Source organism: Cornus florida, unplaced genomic scaffold (genome assembly GCF_030987335.1).
Source record: "Cornus florida cultivar Cherokee Brave unplaced genomic scaffold, ASM3098733v1 CherokeeBrave_3.0.0_Hap2_Chr02, whole genome shotgun sequence".
Classification (NCBI taxonomy): Eukaryota; Viridiplantae; Streptophyta; class Magnoliopsida; order Cornales; family Cornaceae; genus Cornus; species Cornus florida.
In genome coordinates, this window is record NW_026775572.1 from 23778777 (window position 1) to 23795512 (window position 16736).

Sequence of the window (16736 nt, forward strand, 5' to 3'; positions counted from 1 at the left end):
TTTATTCGACTTAAAAACACAAATGAAATCAAACGTGACTTTTTGAGAGAGTATGATATCTCTATGATAATAATTCAACTTTTTCATACAAAGTTACAAATATTGATGATAACTCATACATATGAAGCAAATAAAAAAAATGGTTAGTGCTGTTACCGAATTTTTGGGAGGAGACAATGAAGTAAAAACTGATCCATTCTACAGAGCCCAATATATTTGGCAAATGAGCTTGAACTGCGCAAGTTTCTAGCATCACTTCCAACCACGCTTCAGTTTACCATACCGGCTAACATCCTTGGCACACAGGAAACGTCTCTTCTCCTAAACACGGTTTCTGAAAAGATGACCGGCATAGAAAATGGAAAATCACATCCCACCTTGTTCTTGAGAAAAAAAGGCTTGTTTATGTATCTTAGTTCTCATCACAATCAAAGCTCATGCGTTGGAATTTCAGCCACGGTATAAAGCTAAAGATCATTTCATCACGAGGCCATTTTGTGCGTGAAATGTTCATATCTACCTTCACCATACGACTACCACAAAACCCATGGTAAACTAAGTGATTGCTTGCAATAATTATTGTCCTGCAAAACAAATAAATCAGCTGTTACATTGAAAGAATTTATCAACTCCGTCAAAAAAAATAGAAGTCGGGTAGTTTTTTTACTCATTCTTTGAGTCTTCTTCTCTAGGATGTTTGGGTTGGACATGCACGCCTTGAGAGAGTAAGGTTTGAATCAATGATTGGGCTGCCTACTGATTGAGCTTTCAGAGTCGAGACTCACGATTGTGTGTGTGGTACCACTAACCTGCATTGGAATATTTTCTCTGAACACATTATAAATCTACTTCATATTCAAGACTTGAACAAATGCAATGAATACACAAAAATAGCCATACTGCATTGAAGTTCCAGGATCTCTATTAGTATTACAAGAATTTCACTTTATCTCAAAATGTGCAAGCAAAGAGTTCCGATTTTCAAAAATCAACAAGAGCGCACTATAATTTGTCAACTTTAATAGTTTCATGTACGATCAACCTAATAATTAATAAACAATCAAATTTGATGATAGGGGGATTCAAGATAATTCCAAATTTATCAACAATTTTATGGAGTGCTTTCCATCTTTCTGTTTGATTTTACATTTTCTTTAATCTCAGAATTATAGAAAATGACACACAATCAAATATTTTGAGCTTGTAGTTCTCATTCTAGTTCTGGAATTTTGCATCCTAAGAAATCTAGAGAAGAAAAATTCTCTCTTAAATCTCATCTTCATCCAATTTTATATAATTATTTAAGCTCCTATTTGTACAACTGTATTTGTCAGTAAGTGATGAAGGTTAAAAAGAAAGGTTTCCCTATAATTAGGTAATTATCTTTCTTCCCAATTCACATCCATGAAGTAATCACATGCCCACAAGACTTCTATTGAGCTCAAGAAATCACTTCGGCGAAAGTATACTCAACACACGCTTCCCAATCTAGAAGTTCTTCTAAGTGCAGTGATTCTTAAAATTCAAGAACTAGGAGGCAAATGCCTTCAACCATTGGATTTTGATTTTTTCAAACCTTCATAAAACCAGATTGCTATCAGACTTTCCCATTCCCCGATCACCTCAAAATTGCCAATGTAAACAGTACTGTCATTTATGCACTCTAGGGTTCCTTAACTCTTCCACCATTTGATGATTTATTCATTTCTTATGACAGAATATAAGGACCATATTAGAAAAGAGAAAGGGTACAAGAAGGAATCCATTTAAGAATCAACCATCAAGGATTTTTTAAGCTCTCAAACTCTATGATTCGTTTAACACCTCAACTTTTTAGTTGGATGTTCCCTAGGAGACTCATTTAATAGTTAATATATAAACTACCTTGTAAAATTAAAATTACAATGCGACAAAAAACTTTTTGCTTGCCATTCATATGCCTAATGAACTTCTTTTTTTTTTTAAAAAAAAAAAAAATCCCGTTCCTGATATTCACAGAGCCTGAATTATCCAAACCTTGAGCATTTGCTAGTTCATACAGAAATTCTATAGTACTTAAGAAATTATGGATATCATTTCAAAAATGAAAAATCAAAACAAAATCAAATTTTATGGATAAATAGCTTAAGTAACAAATATTAGCCTGCAAGAGTATAAGTTAAATTATTTAAACATAGGTTCACGTTGTTTTAAAAGCCTCCAAAAACTAGTGGATTGTGGGGAGATTAATCATTTACACCATTATACCTGCCAAATTCCTGAAAAGAAGGAAATTAAAGTAACTGATGTCAAAGAAATGAAAATGGACAAGAATATATAACCAAAATAAAAAAAAAAAAAATTTGCATTCCTTCAGTATGAATTGATAAAACAGATGCATTAACAATTTAACATAATACCAACAACAACAATGGGAAATTTGCAAGAGTGAATTAATGTGGATCTTGACATTTAACCTCTTTTTCCTTAATAGATCCTATTTACATTAAAATTCTCAAAAGAAATAAATCTAATACCAATACTCTTCTAGTTATATAGGACTGTCTTTTCATTTATTTGTTTATATACTTGAGAATATATCACAGAAAGCACACACAAAAAGGAGGAAGAAAAGAGAGAAAAATATGTCCATCTTGCAGGATAAAATGTATTGGGATCACAAAAAAAAGGCGGAGAAAATCATAAACATTATAGTAGCAACTGTAGTGCTTCAACTAGAAGGTTTACTGGATTTGGTGGAAGCATTGTAAGAACTGCAATGAGGATAAAGCTTTCAGTCCAAATTGGCAGGATGAAAAATGGAAAAAGCAGAAGTGAAGACTGTTAATTGTTAATATTAATGTATAGAGGTACATTAAACACCGTTGTTAGTCTGCTTAAAATGAGGATATAATAACTGAGGCTATTTACAGCAATTCAGGCTTCCTGATTCCCATTTTCTTTTCTGTTCAGCTTTCCTTTGCCTAATGGGATTTCATGACTACAACACTATTACTTTCTCATAGTGCACATTTCTACAGGAAAAAAATTTAAGAAAATAAAGACCAGATCATTTTCTTCCTAAGAAGATGAGAATCACAGTCAGCTGAAGCACTGTTAGTACCTCTATCACAGAAGTAGGAAAAAAGGTAGGTGCAATTAAAATGATAACATGACTAGCAAATAAGGATCTAAACTTTAACAGAACAGTGATGATAACTATGAAGGAAAACAAGGACAAGAAGTAAAAATTACCTAAGTAATATTCATTATGATCCTCAGGCAAATGAAATCTCAAAACAAAGAAGATACTAAAAACCATAAAGCTAAAAAACAAAAATATTAAGTAGAAATTATTAATATTTATAAAATAATCAGTTCTCAGAGAAATGTAACAGAGGTTTACCATCAAGTATCAACAACAGAATCTTGCATTTCATTCTCCTTTCTTTTCCTGTACCTATCAAGGTGCTTATGATACTCTTCCAGCTCTTTCTCCAATTTCTCAATGAACTGACTCGTATGCTCCAGGGACTGCTCATATTTATATTTTTCCAAGGCCTACAATTTTGTAGTGAACAAAAAAAAGACTGGGTTTATTACAGCTCAAGATAAATCATGTTGTAATAAAACTCGTAGAATCTATGAAACATTAAGGTTCATGATTATGTGAAATTGCAAAGCAACCAAACGGAAGGTCATGGCAGCGCAACACTAGAGAGCAAATGGGCAACGAAAATAAAAACATCACAATGAATTCAACATAGAACACACTGCCTGTTCTGCTTGGTCATAGAAGATTCATCACCTTTACAATGATAAAAACTCTACCCATCCTACCCTTTTCCTTCCTCCCACTATTCCCTCCCACGTAAGGACCATTAAATTACCATCCTAGGATATGATATTAATACGATTATGCCAGGTTGCCTGCTAACAAGGCATTTTGGTGATATTGCAACATGCTACGATTTGGCTAAACCTAACATGTATAGTAACTTAGATGTTTGCTGCTAAGGCATGTTGATAATAATATGACATGTTAGGGTCCCAACTATTCAGCATAAGCTACCTCCCAATCCACATTAAACATTAGCAAATAACAATTAATCCCTGATTATACATTTAAACGAAAAATGTATACAGTTTGGAGTAATATCACTATGTCAAGAAAAACGGGTTATGAATCCATCATAAGCTAATTTATTTTCTCACCAAAAAAAATAGATTCAAGATATGATTAAACAAGGAAAACAGAAAGTACCTTGGCTTTAGATAGAGTATCTGGAGGGGACATAATTTTTGGCTGCACATAATTCTTTCCCCTATAGAATATGATAGTGTTGTTGGGTTTTATATCAATCACAATGCCTTTGCTCAGCCGTGCAAGCTCTTCTGCATATTCGTGAATCTGTCCAGGCTTGCAAGGCTTGCAAATAACCTTAACAGTCTCATGCTTCTTCCAATGAAGATGCATGTTGAGAACAACACCTCCAAATACTCCCCGCCTCCCAACTGGAACATAATTCTTCTTTTTCTCGCCAGTACGCTTTAGATAAAACCTCTCTTCCTCGGTTAGAATTTCAGGATCATATGTTTCTGCTGGGTCCTTCGGTACCTCAAATTTTCTCAGTTTCTCAATTAACCATTCTTCCTTTCGTTTGGCCTGAAAATATTTTATACACAAATTGTAACTGCTATAAGTGATTATGAAGTTTAAATAACTCTACCAATACATTGAAACTCACCCAAAAACAAACAAACAAACAAGCAGCTAGCAGAATATCCCAAATATGATGCGATTCAACTTTCCATATATGTAGAGGTCAGGTCATTAAGAAGGTTCGTATTGTCCAGAAAAGACAACCTGAAAACCTTCTTGTCCAGGTTCCAGAATAAGAAAAATGAGGAAGAAAGTTGAGAGAGAGAGTAAAAGCTTCTGTTTATGTGGTTCACTCAGTGCAAATGCTTCAAGATTACTTTGACCCGAACTTGGTCACATGCACACAACCATGGACCAGAACATAATGAAAGGATAAAATGAAAATTCTAGAACACATGAAGTAAGTTATAAACATTTATGTATAATTTAGACGGTATAAAAATGCATTAAAAACTTCCTTATATATACACAAATATTGGGGGAAAAAAAAAAAAAAAAAGCATTTCCAGAAAATTTCTGGAGAAAGAAGTTATATCTTTGACAAAAGAGAAAATTGACACGGTTTCCAACCTTATCAAGTTTGTATCTAATCCTAACTTCTGGATTTGGAGATGTCATCTTTTTCTTTGCCTTCAAACGATAGAGCCTGAGTTCATTCCGTTTAATATGTTTAGCAGTCTTCTTCCATTTTTTTGGAGATCCACGTTTCTCAAGCTGCTTACCAATATTAAATCTAACAACATCATCCCCTGTCTTCAGCTCAATTGATGCATTGCTTGTGTATCTAGCATGCAGCCATTTCAAATGAACATTATGGTGCTCAAACACACATGATCTCTGCAGAAGTAAAGTATTGAATAGATAGGATTTACATGGCACTCCTAGGAAATGTCCCTCTGGCTTGCACTTCCTCTGGTTTGTGTATGTACTATAAGTAGTAAATGAAGTGGTTTTAGACAATAACGAGAGATCTGGAACATCTTGAACTAGAAGACAGAACCATACTAGAGAATTCCTGCATCAAGAACACATTATCAGTCACTGGAGACCTGTAACAAGAAAATGCGACTTGACTACCAAATTCCACAATTTTTCCCTAGAACAATTTTACCAATGTATGTTAATGGTATCTTGTAAATAAATGCTACAAGTAGAAGAAAACTTCGAGAAAACTTATATCTTAACTACTCCTTCTTTGACTTAAAATTGTATTTTCCTTTTAAATGTAATGACAATTAGAATGTTAAAATGCATCCATGTTTTGACCAAGACTTGAACCCTGGCACCTCCCCAAACATGACAATACCATTCACGCCAAAAAAATAAAGAAAATTTAGTGATTCTATAGAAAATCAAAATTGATTTCAGCATCTATTCCATTATATTATTACAAGTATAGATAATTCAGACATGTTGAGTATTTCAAGTTCAAAATTATTCTTTTAAGGAACATCCCCTCAAGGGGCATTCTCAAGATAAAATGACATTATATGGTATCATTAAAAAAGTGAGATGTGTTCTGTAGAGAAAAATGTGAAGACATCCAACACCTATTTTCTCCACTGTTCTTTAACTAGCAGGGTTTGGACCTATATTTTTTTTAAGTGCACTGTTGTCTGCCATGCTGGAAATTTAATTCTCTGATTGACTGGACTGCTGTTAATTTGACGGTAAAAGGACTATAAAAGAGGCTAAGCAAACTGTTTTGGCTGTTGCCAGTGTATTGACAAGAAAGGAATTGCAAGATCTTCTCCAATGAATACCAAGATGACGTGACAATTTAAAAGCATGTCTTTGGGATTGTTCAATTGAGACTCTTCTCTTCATCTAATATCCCTGTAGTCACTCAGACACATGGATACAAAGAAGTCAAGGTTTCCTCATACTATTTTTTTCTGAAGAATAAATGTCTTGTGGGTCTTCAAAGTTTTTGTGAGGAAATCTTGTCCTGTTTTATTTGGATGCTGTAACTGTTGGATTAAGGTCGACCCCCTTCCTTTCTTCTTTGTTTTAGAGCTACGATGATTTTGTAGATTTGGTTGCAAATTGATTATCACATGCTGTCTGATTGTTGTTTCTCTGCAATTTATGACTTCAGTGGGTAGTCCGCTGTTTCTTGGCTAGAATCGGATTATGTTTTTGATTTCTTTTTCATTCTTTCCTTTTTTTTTTTCCCTGTTTTTTGTTGACTATTGAATAGTTGCTAGAATGATGCACTTTGAAATTGGTTCATGGACAATTAGGATATAATATTTCTACAAACATTTAACTCCATGCTAGAAATACAGCCGAAGTTAGAGCCGTGGAATGGAATATATGAGCACAATAGTGCACACATTCCTTTTGTCTCATTACGGCTTCTCTTTCACTGATATATGTCTTGCTAATCATAGTTTCTTCTAGTTAATCACCTCTGATGTGTAACTAATGAATTATACTGTCATGGCACATTAGTGTAGAGAGGATCCATGTCTACCATCTTATGATCCCACATAGTAGAACAAGTTTATCACATCTTTATTTTACTAGTTCAGCATTCAATTCTAAGAAATGATGGTGAATATAAAAGAACAAAAAAGAGATGAGTTAAACTCAGATAATCAAGCTCAATGTTTGTAGACTTAATCAACTAAAGATGACCCATAAGATGGCGCGCCTAGTCTTTTTTCAGCTTACATGGCAAGATCTCTTTTGTCACTTAAAGAGGAGTCATTGAAATGGAGCTATGACTACCAGTGACTTTTAGTTATGTTCACATAGCCTTATTTAGAACCCAATGATTAGGTTGATGCGGTTCTAAAGTCAAGTCATGGAGGACAAAATTTATTACCTCAGACCAGCTCTAAAAATATAAACAATAAATCTTCTATCCCCTTGTGCTCTTTGAGTTCAAATTCTCTAGACCCAATCACACTAAGATATGCCTCACATTGATGTTTTAGTTATGTTCACATAGCCCTATTTAAAACCCAATGATTAGGTTGATGTGCTTCTATATATATATTACCTCAGACTAGCTTTAACAAATCTAAACAATGAATCTTTTATCCCCTTCTGCTGTTTGAATTCAAATTCTCTAGACCCAATCACACTCTTATGAAATTTAAAAAACATCATGAAATGTCAGTTCTAAAGAATCAAAGTTTCAAGACTAAACCAACTCACCAACTGTTCGCTGAGGAAAGTGAAGGAAAGACAACAAAATAATATGAAATTTTGGAATTCAGTATGATGCTTTAGCAATTGATATTCAAGATTTTTCTTTCTTAAAATTTCCTACATTTTTGGGCAACCAAATGAAAATTAAACCACAAGTAAAAATACAATCGACCAATAGAAATTTTTATGAAATGTGAGAAAGAATTCAAGAAAAAAAAAAAAAAAAAATCACCTTCTGATGGGGTTGAGTTGGGATTTGTTACAGAGGATGTTGGAAAACCCGCGAACTCTACCTCTAATGGAAGTCGTAGCAAACATGATCCTCAATTCGCTGGTTAGGGCACACTCTGTCACTTCCTCTCCGTGATTGGATGGAGATTGGTTTAATTGAGTCTGCGGATTAAAGATGAGTATTTGTTTCTAACTGACCTGTTGAAAATGGATTTGGAGTGTTTTGTAGTTGGGAGAGGAAGAATATGGTGATGGATGAAAAAGGAGAAGAAACAAAGCAGATTAGAGTTCGCTATTACCTATCACACCATTGGTGGGAGGGGGCGAAAAAATGTGACCAAATTGTTCGCAGATCCAATGGACAGAACTCCGGCGATTTTGGGCCACATTTATAGATTGGACGGGGTAGCCAAAAATTGGCCCCACCCATTGGATAGCGGAATGGGTCGCGGAATACCGCGGCCCTGTAGGCGATTCGCGGGCCTGCCATGCGAGCCCGCATCCATTTTCTTTCAATTTTTTTTATTTTGGCCCAAATCAGACATTTAGCCCAAAACACTGTTGTAAGGGCGTGTTTGCCTGAAAAAAAAAAGGAAAAAATAAGTTTCTTGGCTGATTTTGGTCTTTTTTTTTTTTTTCCTCAAAATAATTAAACCAAAGAGCCGTTAAGGCACTATTAGTGCCTTAAAGGCTTTTTTGGGCTAAAAAAAGTTTTTAAAAAATAGATAAAAGTGCTTTTTTTTTTTAAATTTGCTTTTTAAAATATTCTTACTGACATATAGCCGTTTTAGGCACTGTTTGGCTGACCCAAACAGTGCCTTAACGGCTATATTGGCACAAAAACTTATTTTTTGAATTTTTTGCTTTTTAAAAAATAATTATATACATATTTATTTATTTTTTTAAAAAAAATCTTTCATTGTTTATTTCAAATGATATTAGAAACCTTTCATTGTTTATTTCAAATATGATTTTTTTATTAAAAAAAATATGTCTTTGTTTTTACTATAAATTAATAAATCAAATGATATTAATCAAGATTTCATACATATTAGCTAAATAATTTAATCAACAAACAATTTAATTATTTTTTTCAAAATAAAACATTACACAATAAATATTCCATTACATAAACTTCATAACAATTTAAAAATAAAATAATGCAGCATAAATTAAACACGTGCTTCGCCAAAGCGGTTCCATAAATTTTCAATTAAATCTTTCCTCAACCGCGTATTTGTCTCTTTGTTGCGAATTTGGACTTGGCGAGAGTACATGTGTGCTGCTAAGACTGATGGATTTTGAATTAAAGTGGGAATCGAGATTGTCTCCTCTGGTGGCGGAATCCATCTTCCAATATTGGCATGGCGCTCATCTTCAATGATCATGTTGTGAAGGATGATACACGTTTTTATTATACGACATAAGTCCCCTTTATCCCAAAAACGCACTGGTCCTTACGTTATTGCCCACTTGCTCTGCAAGACCCCAAAAGCTCTTTCCACGTCTTTACTACAGGCCTCCTGTCTCTAAGCAACAAGTTGTTCTTTTGTTGTAGTTGGGTGCGGGATGGTTTGCATTAAAGTTGTCCACTTAGGGTATGTACCATCAGATAGGTAATACCCCATTGTATAGTAATGCCCATTCACAACGAAATTAACCAGAGGAATTTGGCCAGTTACAATACTGTCAAATACCAAAAAATGATTCAGCACATTAATATCATTGTGTGAACCAGGCATTCTAAAGAATGCATACCAGATCCACAAATCTTTTGAGGCAATCGATTCTAATATGAGCGTAGGCGTATGAGAGTGTCATTTGTGCGTGCCATGCCATGCCACTAGACAATTCTTCCACTCCTAGTGCATACAATCGATAGAATCAAGAATACCCGGGAATCCTCTCTCCTCCCTTTCTTGAAGTAGTCGTGCTATGTCGGCTTCGTTAGGTGGACGCATGTAGTCTTCCTTATACACACCAATAACAGCCTTACAAAATGTCATTAGGGCTTCAATAGCAGTGCTCTCGCCGATTTTAATATACTCATCACAATGATCGGCTGCACAATCATATACGAGTATATGTATTGCAGTTGTCATCTTTTGTATAGAAGACAACCCCAAACAACCTGTTGCATCCCTTTTTTGGATGAAGTAGTCGTCATAAGCTTTAACATCATTCATGATACGAAGAAATAGTTTTCGTTGCATCCTGAATCGTCTGTGAAAGTATTCCGGTGGATATGTGCAATTCTCGTCAAAGGAGACTTTCATTAGTTGACGGTGGCTTCCCTCTCGATCACGATGAATATACCGCCTCTTATGTGGTTTCAAAACTAGCTCTACTATATATCTCTGGCTTTACTGAATTCAAAATCTCATGAAAGACGTCTTGATTACGTTGAATCATCGAGTCAATAATGTTATCTGATGAAGAGGATGATGAAGAAGATGATGAAGAATTAGAGCCTGACAAAGGAAAAAATTGTGATGAGGAAGCTATTGGAATTTTGAGATTGAAAAAAATGTGAATTGATATTTTGTTAGAATAAATTGAGATGAATGTAATAATGATGGAATGAACAAATGGTTGTTTATATAACATGAAAAATATAGTCGTTATAAATATAGTCGTTAGGAAAAAGTTAAAAAATAAATTTAATTTTAAAATTTTAAAATATTAATATTTTTGGAGAACGAAAATGCATCATTGAAGTACATCCGATAGCTAAAATTTGGAGATTCTAAAATGATGACGTGGCTATGGGAAATGCTGACATGGCTATGAGAAAATGCTGATGTGGCAAATTCGGAGAGCCTGAATTCGAAGAATCCATTAGAGATTAGGTATATAGCAATTTTGATGATTTTTTATTTATAATATGAAAATATTATATAGTTTATAGAATTAGATAATATATGTAGGCTTTTTTGCATTACAAAACAAAAAATAGTAGATGATTTTTTTTTTTTTTTTACAAACCATTTGCTTAAAATTTTTAATTACTAATTAATTATTTTGTCATTTTTTTTATAGCAATTCCATCTCGTCATAAATAAAATAAAATAATATATTTAATTAAGTATCAACTTCGTAACAACTCTATCTAGAATAACTCATATTGTTTGTGAATTAAATATGTGACTCATATATTAATACTATCATGTTACATTAGTTATCGTTTTAATCTTCCTCCTAATAAAATTGCATTAATAATAATAATTTGTTTATTAAACTTAAAATTAAATATATTTTTGTAAGATTCTTTATCACACCAAAAATTTATTTTATAACACTAAAGAACCGTTGATTATAAAAAATCTGAAAGATGATACCTAGATATACCGAGTAATATTTATTTACAAAATAATAAATTCGCCTATAGTGACAAATTGATATACATAATAGATACGAGTAGTATATATAATAATAACAACGCACAATTGTTTATTCATTACATTTTTATTTTAAACCCCATCTTCATGTTTTTAATACATGCATAACGAATGTTAAGTATTCATTTCTTTATACTTTTCTCCGCTTTTAACTTTAAACGGATATAATTATTTAACTTTCTTTATTATTATTATTATTTTTATTATTACCTTTGAATGTCTGATCAACATTTTTTTTTTTCTTTTCTTTTTTTCTTTCAGGATTTATGATTTATTGTCATAATATGATATATAGGAGGAAACTAATTACCATAGCAAACATGATCCTCAATTAGCTGGTTATGGCACACTCTATCACCCTCTCTGCTTGGATGGTGATTGGTTTAATTGAATCTGCTGACTAAAAATGAGTATTTGTTTCTAATTGACCTGTTGAAAATGGATTTGGGGTGTTTTATCGTTGGGAGAGGAAGAATATGATGATGGATGAAGAAGGAGAAGAAACAAGCGGATTAGAGTTCGCTATTACCTGTCACACTGTTGGTGAGAGAGCGGGGGCGAAAAAATGTGGCCAAACAAATAAATTAAAATTTTAATTTGTTAGGTGTATAGCAATTTTGATGATTTTTTATTTATAATATGAAAATATTACAGTATATAGTTTATAGAATTAGATAATATATGTACAACACTGAGGCTTTTTGGCATTACAAAACAGAAAATAGTAGATGATTTATTTATTTTTATTTGACAAACCATTTGCTTAAATTTTTTAATTACGAATTAATTATTTTGTCATTTTTTTTATACCAATTCCATCTCGTTATTAATAAAATAAAATAATATGTTTATTTAAGTATCAACTTCGTAACAACCCTATCTTGATTAACTCGTACTATTTGTGAATTAAATATGTGACTCATATCCCTATATAAACTTGTCAATGGATCGGATTTTGATCCGAATTCGATCCGAATCCGATCCGTTTAGTCGGATATGGATCTAGCATCAAATCCGATAACCCGATAACTTAACAAATCGGATTTGGATTAGGTTGATCCGATCCGTTAATAATCCGATCAGATTAAAATAATATATTATTATATTTATATTTTATTATAGATATATATTATTATATATATCATAAAAGATTTCTATAGATTTAATAATAAAAAATTAAATTAATCACAATGTTATATATACAATACTACCGTGTTTCCACCCTTATAGTAATAAATCTTTTGCCTATTGATTCAAGCCACAAAAACAAAACTCAGGTCACTGTAAAGTCTGTATTGCATTTGTGTTTCCAGTCAGATAAACGCTGGTGAAGGGCAAGTCATCGATCTATTGTCAGAAGGGAGAAGGGGGAGTCAGCAACTGCCGGAGTAATTTCTTGTTAGTTATTTTCTCTCTTTTTTTCTTCTATTTGTCCTTTTTCTTTTCTTACAAATGTCCACCCTGTCTTCTATTTTGAAATCATAGATTCATAGCATTCCCGGTATAACTCAAGTACGTTCTGTGAGTAAGAAATTTTTCTTTGTGGATTCTTTAATTTAATTAGAAAGCCCTAATTTTTCAGTAAAAGTTACCTCGTCATTTTTTTCCTTTTTCATGTTCTTCTTCCATATCTCTCTCTTTTTCCTTTTTTGATACAAAACCCATTTATCTCTCTCTTTGTTACCCTAATTTTGTATCAATTTGCTTGATTGTGTTTTAGTAAACGGATCAGACTTACCGGATCGGACATCCGATAGAGTGAATTTCGGATATGGATCGACTATGCAAGAATCCGTCGGATTGTCGGATCGGATCGGATTGCTTATTATGCTTATCGGATTCGGATCGGATTGACCGTGATCCGGTCCATATTCGATGTCTATCTCTATACTATCATGTTACATTAGTTATCGTTTTAATCTTCCTCCTAATAAAATTGTGGAGAGCGATTTAGGCATTAATAATAATTATTTGTTTATTAAACTTAAAATTAAATTCTCTATCTCACAAAAAATTTATTTTATATCACTAAAGAACCCCTCTGAATATAAAAAATCAGAAAGATGATACCGTGATATATTTTTTATTTATGACAATAGTGGGTGTCCAAGCCAGCTTGCGTTGGCCTCGACTAATCTCACGAAACTGAAAGTTAACAATTGGGCAAGCCTCCAGTGGCTATGAGGAGACTCGAATTGGTGACCATTGAGGAGCAAACCCAAGACCTAACCAGCTAAGCTACACTATAGGGTTGATGATATCAGGATATACCGAATAACATTTACGTACAAAATAATAAATTCGCCAATAGTGAGAAATCGATAAAAGTAGTATATATAATAATAACATGCAGCAGAAACAATCTATTTTGCAGCTAGGTCTCAATATGCAGTTAAAACAACTTCTAGATTATTAGTGACTATCATTAAGTTATGATAACAATTGTTTATTCATTACATTTTTATTTTAAAGCTCATCTTCATGCTTTTAATACATGCATAGCGACACTCATCTTCATGCTTTTACTACATGCATAACGAATGTTAAGTATTCATTCCTTTGTACTTCTCTCCGCTTATAAAATGCTTGATCTGCTTTTGATATAATTATTTAACTTTCTTCATTATCATTATTATTATTATTATTATTATTATTATTATTATTATTATTATCTTTGAATGTTGATCAACTTTTTTTTCTTTTTCTTTTTTTTATAGAAGGAAACTAATTTCATCAAGAGAAATTATTTAGAATATGAAAGGACCGTTAATTCAGAAGTCCCTCTTTTATCCTCTTTTATTCTACATAGGTAAGAAATCCCCTAATTCTACATATGAATTGAGTTTGTTCATAATGAATGTCCACCTATAATAAATAAAAAGGTCAAGTGCAAAAAATACCCCATAAATATGTATATAATGTATATCACACTCCTCTCGTGCAAAAAATACTCCTCAAATTTCAATTTGGTACAATTAAGTCCCCCACACATTTAAAGTTAAACTTGACTAAAATGCCCTTAGTCAATAATTTTTTAAAATATATAAAAATACAAAATTTTATAAAAAGACCAAAAAGGACAATGGATAGTGACGTCGTCGTTTTGGCCACATTCCAACATTTTAGAAGTCCTCTGTCGTCTCCTCTCTCATCTGCCTCGCGTTCTTGAGAGAAAGAGGCAACAAACCCTAGCCCTAGGTTTCGATGGCGATGGCGATCGCGACGCGATCGCGATCTCACGTTCTTGACAGAGTGATCATCCACTTCGTCGATTCAGAAACTGAGCACAGTAGGTATATTCTCATGTATATTACCGATTAAATATTTAGATTATGTAGGGGTTTTCTGTCCCTCGATTTGGGTTTATTTTTTCTCTCTCGATTAGGGTTTTTTTTATCTCTTAATTTGGGTTTTTTTTTCTGTCTCAATTTGGGTTTTTTTTTTCTTTCTTGATTAGCGACCAAAGAGCCTAGTTTTGACTGCTGAACTGGATATTGATTTGATGTACATGTCCGTGTTATTCAAATGCAAACCCCTACATGTGTCTCCTGCATCTGTCTCTTTCTTGAGTCAGAAAATGAGTTTTTGTTGTTTCTTAAATTTTAGTTTGAGTCAGAAAATGAGTTTTTGTTGTATTAGCTGTGATAGACCTTTAGAGTTTTTTTTTTTTTTTTTTACTCTATTAGAAAATGAGTCAGAAAATTCAAATACAAACCCCTGCATCTGTCTCCTTCTTGAGTCAGAAAATGAGTTTTTGTTTTTTCTTAAATTTTAATTTGAGTCAGAAAATAAGTTTTTGTTGTATCAGCAGATATTTATGGTCTTGCATTGGCTGTTACTCTTATTAAATTTTTTTTCTTCTTCTTTGCTTTTTATTTTTTTTTTTAAGTGTTTGTAGTGTCATCTCATAAAAATAGCTGAATTTTGCACTAACTTGAAAACTTGTACAATTCTCATTCTTCTCATTTTTTTCACCTCTTCTTACACTTAAAAACTAGGAAACTTGATTTTTGCATTAGAGTTAATTTCACCTCTTCTTACCCTTTTTCCTATTAATTTATTTTCAGGATATATTTGGTATTTGGGTAGTAGTAATACTTTCTAAACATAGCATAGAATATGAGTTATGTTATATATACATGCAGTCTTATGATACTTATCAAAAAAAAAAAAAAAAACTGGTGTGGCATTGCATTGAATTAACATTGCCAAAACTAGTGGCATTTTATTGTATTATATTGAATTGTAATTGCCAAACTGGTTAAACCCTGTTCTTAATTATAACTTGCAAATTATGTTAAGAATTCGAAAATGTTATTTTTGCTTCTGGTTCAAATAATTGGGTATTGTAATTAACCTCCCAAAATTGAAGTATTCATGATCATATATTACAGAGGTGTTATTGATTCTTGGCCAATTTCAAGTTTTATGGTGGTATATATATATATGATTAATTTCCGTTTGCTGGCTTTTAATAGGTGGTGTGATCATGAATAGAAATTCTTAGTTAATGTTCCCTTTTTATATAATGAAAAGTTTGTTTCTTTGATCGATGTTAAGGACTGTTATGTGGAAATTAATAATCTTTATAAGAGAGAGAGAAGAGTCTATGTGATGTGTGTGTGTGTTTGTGTGTGTGTCCAGAATACATGAATAAGAAAGTAAGAAGAGGGCATCTCCATTCAATATGTGAAATGAACTGAGATCTGATGAAGAAAATATTAGTGTGTATGTGTGTGTGTTTTTGGTGGTTTAAGGAGAGTTCAGTAATGATTGATGACATTTTTGGTATTGGAAATGGGAAATAAGAAATGATTTCTCTTCATTTTCATTTTAAGATTGTACTTAAGGCTCCATTTGAATGATTTAAAATGAATGGATTTTGGTTTAGTTACAGTTTAGATTGAAGTTTAATATATATTTATTGAAATTTTTTTTCTCATATTTGCATTTACTTTTAGGACAGTTTGCATTGATCGAGTTCTTATTCATGCTTTGTTTAATGTTACAGGTCATTACTTGTTGGCCAGTTTGTAGGGACTATTGATGGAATTTGGTATCTCAACAACATATGCAGAACTTTGTAGGGTATGACTAGGATGACTTGTATAGGCTGCTTGCTTATTGACTAGGATGACCTGATGAAAATGGTTCTACATGGGTTTTTATTTTGGTGAAAGTGGTACATTTGCTGAGGGTGAAACTGGGTTTTGTTTATGATGATTATTTTGATAAATTAACTATTATTCCGGCAACGGTAGGTACCGAAGGTTGAACTTCAGCATTTTTTTCACTTATTTTCTTAA

General features: G+C 32.6%; 2 protein-coding genes and 1 long non-coding RNA gene across 4 annotated transcripts; 1 reads left to right on the forward strand and 2 right to left on the reverse strand.

Annotated features, from left to right (window-relative positions):
* Nucleotides 1-23: 23 nt before the first annotated feature.
* On the reverse strand, nucleotides 24-8364 carry LOC132294292 (uncharacterized CRM domain-containing protein At3g25440, chloroplastic). Of its 2 annotated transcripts, XR_009478026.1 has the most exons (6): nucleotides 8034-8364; nucleotides 5213-5657; nucleotides 4244-4645; nucleotides 3386-3540; nucleotides 668-809; nucleotides 24-584 (listed from the first exon to the last, which is right to left on the reverse strand). XR_009478026.1 is itself a non-coding variant. In XM_059792094.1 (5 exons), the coding sequence occupies exons 1-4, from the start codon at nucleotides 8117-8119 to the stop codon at nucleotides 3388-3390; spliced, it is 1086 nt and encodes a 361-aa protein (XP_059648077.1). In that variant the 5' UTR covers nucleotides 8120-8363; the 3' UTR covers nucleotides 2085-2258; nucleotides 3386-3387. The 2 variants fall into 2 exon arrangements, 1 of the variants encoding a protein (XP_059648077.1); XM_059792094.1 differs by lacking the exons at nucleotides 24-584; nucleotides 668-809 and adding an exon at nucleotides 2085-2258 and having other exon boundaries at nucleotides 8034-8363.
* Nucleotides 8365-9710: 1346 nt separating this feature from the next.
* On the reverse strand, nucleotides 9711-10308 carry LOC132295856 (uncharacterized). The gene is made up of 2 exons (XM_059794125.1): nucleotides 9906-10308; nucleotides 9711-9718 (listed from the first exon to the last, which is right to left on the reverse strand). Exons 1-2 carry the CDS (start codon nucleotides 10306-10308, stop codon nucleotides 9711-9713), a joined length of 411 nt encoding a protein of 136 aa, XP_059650108.1.
* Nucleotides 10309-14543: 4235 nt separating this feature from the next.
* LOC132294293 (uncharacterized) lies at nucleotides 14544-16723 on the forward strand. Its single transcript, XR_009478027.1, has 2 exons — nucleotides 14544-14723; nucleotides 16442-16723. It is a non-coding gene; the product is annotated as an uncharacterized LOC132294293 (long non-coding RNA).
* The last annotated feature ends 13 nt before the right edge of the window (nucleotides 16724-16736 follow it).

Coding starts and splice junctions, on each gene's coding strand:
- LOC132295856 (XM_059794125.1), bottom strand. CDS start 10,308: ATGAAAGTCTCCTTTGACGAGAATTGCACATATCCACCGGAATACTTT.
- LOC132294292 (XM_059792094.1), bottom strand. CDS start 8,119: ATGTTTGCTACGACTTCCATTAGAGGTAGAGTTCGCGGGTTTTCCAAC. Junction 4,646..5,212: donor TTAGATACAAACTTGATAAG/GTTGGAAACCGT, acceptor AAATATTTTCAG/GCCAAACGAAAGGAAGAATG. Junction 3,541..4,243: donor ATACTCTATCTAAAGCCAAG/GTACTTTCTGTT, acceptor ACAAAATTGTAG/GCCTTGGAAAAATATAAATA.